Source organism: Humulus lupulus, chromosome 2 (assembly GCF_963169125.1).
Source record: "Humulus lupulus chromosome 2, drHumLupu1.1, whole genome shotgun sequence".
NCBI lineage: Eukaryota > Viridiplantae > Streptophyta > Magnoliopsida > Rosales > Cannabaceae > Humulus > Humulus lupulus.
Window position 1 is genome coordinate 3,029,505 of NC_084794.1, and position 10,126 is coordinate 3,039,630.

The 10,126-nt window shown below is 33.7% G+C and overlaps 1 protein-coding gene across 1 annotated transcript; it reads left to right on the forward strand.

Moving 5' to 3' along the window:
* The first annotated feature begins 331 nt into the window (after positions 1-331).
* LOC133816896 (protein SIEVE ELEMENT OCCLUSION B-like) lies at positions 332-3,444 on the forward strand. The gene is made up of 7 exons (XM_062249220.1): positions 332-641; positions 756-848; positions 938-1,386; positions 1,467-1,564; positions 1,679-1,812; positions 1,913-2,374; positions 2,573-3,444. The coding sequence occupies exons 1-7, from the start codon at positions 408-410 to the stop codon at positions 3,161-3,163; spliced, it is 2,061 nt and encodes a 686-aa protein (XP_062105204.1). The 5' UTR covers positions 332-407; the 3' UTR covers positions 3,164-3,444.
* Positions 3,445-10,126: the final 6,682 nt, after the last annotated feature.

The window sequence follows — 10,126 nt, forward strand, 5'->3', positions numbered from 1 at the left end:
GGTATCTTAAACTTAAATTTGATAAATATTTATCTCGAACTACAATTAATAATATATAATTATTAAGTAATAGAATTTAAATTTGGTAGTTCGATTAATTTTTAGGAGTAAATATATATAATTTCAAAATATAGAAATACCTAATTCGTATGAAATTTGAATATAACTCTGAGCGTTCTTACCATCTAATTTTACATCATGTTTCACGTGGTCTATTCCACAGGCAAAGAAGAAAAAAGCGTGGTGTGAACAGAGCAGATAAAAATAACAAGACCAGAAAATGGCTATAAATAGAACAAGATTTCTCGAGCTCAAGCCACACTGCAAACCATCACCAAGCTAGTAACGAGTTACAGAGCGCTCTCTCTCCCCAAAACTTTACTTCATCTCTATCTATCATCATCACCATGTTGAACGCAGTCCAAGGTGTCGTTTCGAAAGTGGAGAGTACCGTTTCTCATGTGCACCATCACATTGAGGGCGAGGCCACAAACATCTTCACCATGTCTGATAAGAAAATCATTGACCTTGTCTATGGCACTCATGTCCATGCTGAAAAATCTTTCGACGAAGACTCTCTTTTCGTCGTCGTCGAAAACGTTCTTATGCGTTCCTCCCAAATTATTGACAAAATTGTGCAGGTGCAGACATCCACATAAATATATATTACATGTTACATATTGTTGTTTATTCTATCTATCTATATGTATATATATATATATATATAGTTCAGTATCTGATGTAACTAATTACAGGGAGTTCACGTTCACGTGGACAATATTGAGGAGAAGCACAGCAAAGGTAACCTGAGTGTTCCCCTGTGCACGCTCAAGGCCATCAATAACGAGGTAAACGTGTCACCCTCAATACTAATTTTGATTAATTTGTTCTCTTTGAGAAGTAAACTTTGTCTGAAATTGATCTCTACCTATTAAAGCTCTCATGCAAAGCTCCGAACGAGGAAACTGCACACGAGACAACACTAGCGATTCTTAACAAACTGTCAAACTATACGTGGGAAGCAAAGGCCGTTTTGGCACTTGCGGCTTTCGCATTTGAATTTGGGGACTTCTGGCTAATCGCCCATCATTACCATTCGGACCCACTAGCCAAAAAATTGGGGCTCCTCAAAAGAGTGCCTGGACTAATCATGACTTCTGAGCTCCAGAAACGCCGGCAAACAATTCTTGAGCTCAACAGCCTCATTAAGCTCACCATGAGAGTCATCGCAATCTTTGATGAGTTTGAGAAGCTCTCTATTGGTTATGACCTCAAGTACATTCCCGGATTGTCCATTGCCTTGGACCTTATGCCACTCTATGTCTATTGGGCTATTCTAACTATTGCAGCATGTGCTACCAAGCTCGGCATTCTCATAAGTGATGAGTAAGTACCTTGTTCTTATAATAAATCTTCTTATATAATTTGTCATATCGTTGTTGCTTAATATAATATATGTACACCAGGCCGGACAGAGCATATGATTTGTCTCCCTATTCACAAAAAATCAGCTTCATCTTCAACCAGCTCACTATGCAGCTGAATGTTTGCAGAAGACAACTTGGTAATTGAGAGTTCTTAATTATTCTATAATATATATATATATCATATATATAATTGGGTTTGCTTTTATAATAAGCTGAATTGTGTTTGTATAATCTGTGTACTATATATGCAGCGGAGGCTGAGGCTTACAGGAGGCTCTGTAAGCTTATCCTTACTCCAACTGAAATCATGGAGATTTTCAAGGCTTTGGTGTTTTACAAATTTGATGTTGGGAAGCCACTAATTGATGGTTCTACAAACAGAACGGTAATTTAATATAATGGTACTAGAAAGAGTCACAAGTGTATGTGCAGGAAAATAAATCTATAATTATATATTAACCATATTGATATTACTCTTTAACCAGGTGAACATTGATGTGCTGAGGAGGAAGAATGTATTCATGTTCTTTGCTGGCCTAGACATAACAGAAGAAGATATTTCCATTCTCAAACCAGTTTACGACTTAGTATCAAAGAAGGAAAAAAGCTACACAATTGTATGGATTCCCATTGTGGAGCAGTGGACCGATGAGCTAAAGAAGAAGTATGAAATTTTGCGGACCAAGATGCCATGGTACAGTTTGCAGCTATTTTCTCCACTCGCAGGAATTAGATTCATCAAGGAAAATTGGCAATACAAGGGCAAGCCTATGTTGGTGGTGACTACCCCTCAAGGGAAGGTGGAGAATCTCAATGCACTTCATCTTATTCGTGTGTGGGGTCTCAAGGCCTTTCCTTTTGATAAGAAAGCTGAGGAAATCATCGCCAAGGAAAGACATTGGATTGGTTCTGTTCTCAACAACGCCCACCCAACTACAGGCACTCTGGTAATGTTTATCTTTTGTAATCGTTTTGATACATAATATATGATGTATGGCACTAGAGTTGAGTTTATCAGATATTCACATGTTAAAAAGTACATACAGTTAGAAATTATATATCACAGTCTTCAGGTCTTTGTTGAATAATGATTATGATAAGGTAAGACGTACTATTAATCTTTTGTTGATCAATTATGATCACAGATGAAAGAGGAGAAGTACATCTTCTTATATGGAGGAAAAGACAATGATTTCATCCAAACATTCACCAAGAATGTAACTGCTCTTCAGAGTGATCCCTTCATCAAGGGTGCGAAAATCAACATCGAACTGTTCTGCGTGGGAAAGACAGCCAAAGGAGGAGAAGACCATGGCATTCTAACTCGGTTCTGGACTGGAATAGAGAGCTTGTTCTTCACTAAGGATCACAAGGAACTTGACCCGGTGACTCAAGAGATCCAAAAGCTTCTTTCGTACAAGAACGAGAGTGGTTGGGCTGTTCTTAGCAAAGGGTCTGCGGTGGTGACAACCGGCCATGGCTCAGCTTTTCTGAAGGTAATTGAGGACTTTGAACAGTGGAAGGAAGTCATTAAGGTGAAGGGCTTCGAGGTTGCTTTCAAAGAGTTTCACACACAGGTCACTCACACTATTCGCCCTTGCTGCCGGCTTGATGTCCCTACCGTTGGCGGAAAGGCCCCAGATAGAATGAAATGCCCAGAATGCACTCGCACCATGGAGACTTACATTAGTTATAAGTGTTGCCACATTGATGGTCCTCTCATTGCTCATCACTAATAATTGAATCGTGTGGCTGTCTCCCTTTCTAAGTACGCGCGCTTAGCATTGTTCGACTACTACTTTTACGTAAGCACAGAGTGAACATGCTTTATTTCTAGTTTTACTCAAATAAATTGGCTCTTACATGTCACCATGCATGTTAGGTGTCGTTTGTGTCTTATTTGCTGGGATTATTATGTAGTAGTGCTTTTGTTTCGTTTATTAATGCATGTAATGTAATAAGGATATCTATCTGACTTGGTTCACATATATATAATGGATTTTATGGTTGGTTTTAATGTGTTTCTCCTTTTGTTTTTATTTATAAACTTCTGAAATAGTTACAATTCTTACAACTAAATACTAGTAGTTATAATTCTGTGAGTTAAATACTCATGTAAAATTTTGGACCGATAAACTATTTTAGTGAACTTTTTTGCACTTAACTTCCTCTTGTTATAATTAAGTCAATGCTTAAAACTAATCATATGTGACACGTGACACAGCCTCCATTAAAACATGTATTTTAAAAATTAAAAAATAACATTAATTTAATAAAAAAATCTAAATAGAAATCATCCAACATGAAATTAGATTGCATTGAGATTTTAATCAAAATCAAAGTGAAATTTTTACGATATTATTTAGATTTTTCAATAAATTATTGTATTTTATTTTAAAAATACTTAGTGTTAATTTTTTGGAATTTGAAATATTTTATTTTATTTTTTCTGAATTTTTAATTATTTTTAAAATATTTAAAAATTAAACTTTTAGGAATTAAAACATTTTTTTATTTTTTCCTGAATTTTTTAATATTTTTATTTATTTTGGATGAATTGAAGGCTATCACGTGTCTCATAGAGTTAATTTCAATAATTGCACTACTACAAAAAAGGGCAATTGTGTCAATCAAACGCGTCAGTCAACGCAGTTGACCAAGAATTAGCATTTGTGGCAGTTGGACACTGCCACAAATGAGGGCCCAATTGCGTCATAACGTACACTGACACTGTTTAATGGGACCGTTTGCGTTAGTGGGGCACTGACGCAAATGGGTCGTTAACGGCGTCAGTGGCCCACTGACGGTAACGGAGCATTTGCGTCACTGGTGCACTGACGCAAACGCTCTGTTACCGTCAGTGGGCCACTGACGCAACTGGGCCTCCATTATAGAACCCCTCTTCGTCCCCAGCCGAGCCCCATTTCACTCAAATCGTTTCAGGGAGCGTTTTCTTCCCAAACCAGCAGCGCCCAACCGAAGTTCTCCACATTTAGGTACGTTTTTAGCCTTTTTTTTTCTTTCAATTTTAATGTTAAAATAATGATTTATATATGTTTATGAAACTTATATATCATTTTTTTGGATTTTTTTGTATAGATTTTGTTTTTTGAAGATTATAGCTAGTTTGAAAACCCATAATCTTTATTGGTTTTTTTGGGTTTTCTACATCAAGAACCCACATTGCTCAATTACCACAAGTAAGTGTAATTTTATTAATTTTTATGATTTAAATATAATTTTTGTGAATTTTTTTTTTATAAATTGACTATATTTCGGATTATTAATTTTTACATAGTTTTATTAACTTTTTTTTAAAATTTAATTAATTTTCGAATTTACTATGTAAATGAGTATGTATATATAGATTAATGTATATATTTTGTATAAGTTTCATTTTATGAATTGTTTAGTTTGATTATTATTAGTAAATTTTTGTTTATATTTTGTTAACTTTTTAAAATTATTTTTAAATTTTGGGTTTAATTGGTTAAATAGGTATATATTAAATTTGTTTGTTTTTTTAAGTTATATTTTATTATTGATTTAGTTAGGATATTTATAGTCGATTTTTATTTATGTGAGTTGTTAACTTTTTTTTAAAAAAAATTTTATTTCGGGTTTAAGTAAACAAATGAGTACATATAACAAATAATTTGTTTTCTTTAAGCATTTTATTGTTTATTTAGTTACAATATAGCTTTATGATATTTTTCTTTATATTTTGTTAACTTTTTTATTATTTTTTTGTATATTGTTATATTTGAGTAGGTATTTTGTTGACAACTTTGTTGGTGAGATCAAGCTTTGGAGGATTTTATATTAGAGATAATATTTTAAACCTTAATATATAATTAATATATTGAACTTAGTAGCATGTACGAATTATAAAATAGTGGAGATAGGATCTGAGACTGTGTGCTGTGGTGATATAAGGCTGTAATTGTGCATATTTGATTGATTACTCGATTTGTTGTATTTATGTGATGAATATAGGTTTATTTAAATTTTGGGAAATATGATAGAAGTAAAATTGTGTTGACCAGTATACTTGAGATGGATGTACCCATTTGAACGGTATATGAAGGTTTTAAAAGATTATGTTAGAAATAGAAGTAGACCTGGGGGTTGCATAGTTGAATCCTACATTGTTGAAGAAGCAATGGAGTTCTGCTCAGAATACTTATCAGGTATTGCGAGAATTGGACTATGTTTTTCTAAAAATGAGTTAAGTAAAGGTGGTAGAGGTGGTGTTGTTTCTGAAGTAAATAAACCCGATAGAGATGAAGCACATCGCCTAGTCTTACAAAATATTGATGATGTTCAACAATACATCGAGCAAGTTCTCATACATATGCATGATCAACCTTATTTTTATCTTTCATTATATTGACAATGATATAAATAATTTTTCTTGAAGAGAACATTTCAATTGAATCAAGACTACTTATCTCAATAAGTCTCGGAATAAAAAATGGGTACAAGATGAACATTATCGAAATTTTAGCACTTGGTTCGAGAATGAGGTAAAATACTTGTGTTGTTCTTGTTTGAGTGTTGTTTATGTATGTTAGCTTGTTAGAATTTAATATACTTTGTTTAATTTTTATTGTATTCTAGGTTCTGAATAACACCACAAACAAAGTGTCTGAAACACTAAAATGGATAGCACGAGGTCCTTCAATGAGTGTAATTAAGTATCAATCTTATTATATTCACGATATTCAATTCAACACCATGGAACGTGATAATATTAGAAAGACACAAAATAGTGGTGTTACTATTATCGCCCAGACTTTTCAAATATCTAGTTCCAAAGATAAAAATCCCATAAATTGTGATATGACATTTTATGGGGTGATCAAAGAAATTTGGGAACTAGATTATGTGACTATTCGAATTCCTGTCTTCTTGTGTGATTGGGTGAAAAGTGATAATGGGGTCAAAACAGATGACCTAGGATTCACATTGGTGGACTTAAACAGAATAGGACATAAATCTGGCCGCTTTATAATGGTGTCACAAGCCAAGCAAGTGTTTTATGTGAGTGATCCAGTAGATGCTCGATGGTCAGTTGTTCTAACAAGTCAACCGAAAGATTATCTGATCAAAGAGTCTGGGAGCGATGACATTATACTTGAACAAGAAACATTTACCATTGCTTCACCGCCTATTGGTGTCACCATTGATAATGATGATGACTATATACGCGAGAATGGTGAAGGGTCGTGGGTAGATAATTAAAGGTATATATATATTAATTTTGTAATTTTGTTTTTATGTATTTTTTGAAGTTTATACTAGATAATATTTTTGTTTACTTAATTGCATATTTATTGATTATGGATCCATCACATGCTGATGAGGGCGATCCGTTTGTTGATGATGATGCTATTGGCCTTGAGGCCTCAAGACAAGAGGATTAATGTTACCACACTAACAAATACACAAGATAAGAAGTATAGGGGCAAATCGACTTGCAGTGATGTATTCAAAGCAAGAAGTGAGGGGCGTAATTATGAGGTCGAGTACAATCGTTTTGGTCGAGCGATGGGAAAAGGGGGGATCAAGATGAACAGCACCATCGGCCTTCTATCATGCACAACCCTTCCTTTAGATATCGACAATTGGAAACAAATGCCGAAGGATAAAAAGGAGACTTTATGGGGTCAAATACAGGTAAGTTATGGTGTTAACTATTAAATTTATCCTAACAAATTGATATATTGAAAATTTTTTAATATTTTTTGGTTCGTTTGTGCAGACTACGTTCAAACTTCCAAATTCTGCTAAAACAAACGTACTAAAAGAGGCAGGAAAAACATGGAGAAATTAGAAAACAAGACTAACAAAAGATCTTATTTACGTAAATAAGAATGTAGCTCCTGAGCTTCTTGCCAATCCGCCACTAGAGTACATCGAATATTACGACCCTAAAGATTGGAAAAAATTTGTTGCAAAAAGACTAACTCCAGATTGGGAAGAGATGAGAAAACAAATATAAGATGCTCGGTCTCAGTACAAGTATCCACATCACTCAGGGCGTGGCGGTTATGCACTGGTAGAGCAACAAATGGAAGATGAATTAGGTCATGAGTTGACCGAATATGACAAAGTTGAGATGTGGACACGGGCACGAATGAATAAGAAAGGAGAAGTCATTAGTGAAGAAGCTCGAGAGGTGGTGAAGAAGATTGTAAGCGTTCTTCGATTTTTTGAAATAATTTTAATGATCAAACGCCAGATTTGTGACAGTGTCCAACTGACGCAAATGCTACTCTGGTTTGCATCATGGGCAATTGCGTCACATATTAAACTGACGCAAAAACTCAATTGTGGCAGTTATAAACTGACGCAAATTGCCTTTTTTATTGTAGTGTTGACTTAACAATAAGGAGTTAAGTGCAAAAAAATCTACTACTTAAGTAGTTTTGTCGTCAAAATTTTTACATAGATATTGGACTTACATAATTGTAACTACTTGAGTAATTTTGCCGTCAAAATTTTGACATAGATATTTAAGTGTAAGATTTGTATGCACTTAACTAGTTTTTCCACCATTAAGTTATATTTTATCTTAGGTGACCTTAATTTGTCGAGTCATCAGCTTCCTATACTGTTGTAGAGTCCAAGAACTTTACTTAGCTAGTTAGATAGTAGTAATAATAGTAATAATAGTAGTATTTTTATGACTGTGGATTTTGGTTTAGACCGGGATTTAATTGGACACTCATAGTAACACGTGTAGATTTTCTAAGTTTAACCTATAGTTTAAGAATATTAATTTTAACCTAAGGTTTGATTAATATGACTGATATTGATGGTGATATTTATTATATTATAAGGTTTAGATAGACCCAATAAGAAAGTAACACTTTTCATGTGTATGCTTAATGATAATTAAGTATTTTTGAGGAATAAATTTATTAAGAGTAATATTTGAATATCATAGGGCCTGTCAGCAGCTTTGAAAACGTTAGAAGACTTAGTCAAGGCTGTTTACTCAATTCAAATTAAGCTGAAATTGTGCAATTTCGTGTTTAAATATTCAGCGTATACCGATATATCGCAGTACGGGGATACGAAAAACACGTAACTTCGCACGATCACCTCGACGTGCCTCGGGCATGCTGGCCCAGGCGATATATCACCTACAAGGGGCGATATATCGGCTCCTTTGGTATATTTTTGAATGTTTTTGAAAACATTCTCATCTTAATCTTTAACCTCTTGATAAGTCCAACATCTTTCTGACCGAGTCTTCAGCCTCTGCTGAACGATAATTCAAATATTTTTCACTTAAAAAGCCATTATTTTATTCAAGTTAAATGAAGATCTTTTCATTCTTGAACTCTATAAATAGGACCTAGTACTCAGCCATTTATTCATTCATCAAGCTAAGTTCAGAAGTTGCAAGCTGCTAGGTTATTTTGAGAGTGTAAATACTTGGGTTGGAGATTATAAGCTTAATCATTATAAACTTACCAAACACTTGGGAAGTAAGGTTTATAGCACATTTCGGTTCAAGGTTTAGATCGGTCATAGAAGCATTCAAGGTATTCCAAACTTTAGTTCATTTTGGTATTGTTTTCCTTAAGTTCTTATAGTTTTCTACTCAGCACCCTAACTTTATTCTTTGTTCTTGGATAGGAAATCTAAGATCTTGAACATAAGGTTTTTGGTAAGTATATTCTTGATGGTATAGTTCGTCCATTCTTTTCATTCCTCTTTCTTCAGTATACTCACCCTTTCATTTGTGGTTTTTAGGAGAGTTCCAAAGTCCCAAACCTGTTCTCATATCCCGGTACTTTTTATAAGGAAAATAGGATATGATATTATGTGTTATGCCATATGTTATCTTATGATTTATGTGTTATGTTAACTTATGATTTGTGTGTTATGTATGTTTGTAGACTTGGGCATATGACCTGTACAACTAACAAGCCCCAATAAATTTATGGGCATATGACTTGCTTAGCTAGCAAGCCTCACAAATCTAATGGGCATATGACTTGTTTAGTTTATGGGACCCCAAGTAATAATGGTCATTATAGTATATGTGACATATGTTATGATATGTTTTTAGTATATGTTAATATGAATTTTATGTATATGATTTATGTGTTAGATTTTCCTTGTTGGACATTAAGCTCACTCCTTTATGTTTATATGTGCAGGAAAATAGCTTTGGTGGCGGGAAAGGTTTTTGGAAGCTTGGGGATGTGTATTGAGGCGGAATGTAATCAAATGACCGAGAGTTCGATTTGAGGATGAAGTCTCTTTAAATTTTATATGTATTTTCCGGACTTATTATGTAACCCATTTATTTAAAATTATGTTATGTTTTTATTTTAAAAACAATGGGATCCCATATCCTACTTTAAATTTTATGTAGTTTAATATTTGTTTTACAAGTTTTTAATGAAGTTATGGTTATTTCACTTGTAAGTTTTATTAAAAGTTAATGTCTATGTATAGTAGTCATTAATAGTCCAAAGTCTAGAGTAGTTTGGTCATTACAACTGTAGCTTTTCTCTACTCGCTACTGCTACTGATTCTATTATTATAGTAGCTACTTGGTTTTTGGATTATGAGTAATTTATCATGAACCTAAAGTAAAAAAACAGAAAGCCTGCTATGATATTGTAAAAAACATGTGTAAAACTTCAAATTGTTGATTCATAAAGGAAAAAAATTCA

What these genes read in the sequence shown, in the direction of transcription:
- LOC133816896 (XM_062249220.1), top strand. Translation starts at nt 408, where the DNA reads ATGTTGAACGCAGTCCAAGGTGTCGTTTCGAAAGTGGAGAGTACCGTT. An exon ending in GGCATTCTCATAAGTGATGA is followed by an intron (nt 1,387 to 1,466) that starts GTAAGTACCTTG and finishes TATGTACACCAG; the next exon opens with GCCGGACAGAGCATATGATT. An exon ending in ATGGTTCTACAAACAGAACG is followed by an intron (nt 1,813 to 1,912) that starts GTAATTTAATAT and finishes CTCTTTAACCAG; the next exon opens with GTGAACATTGATGTGCTGAG.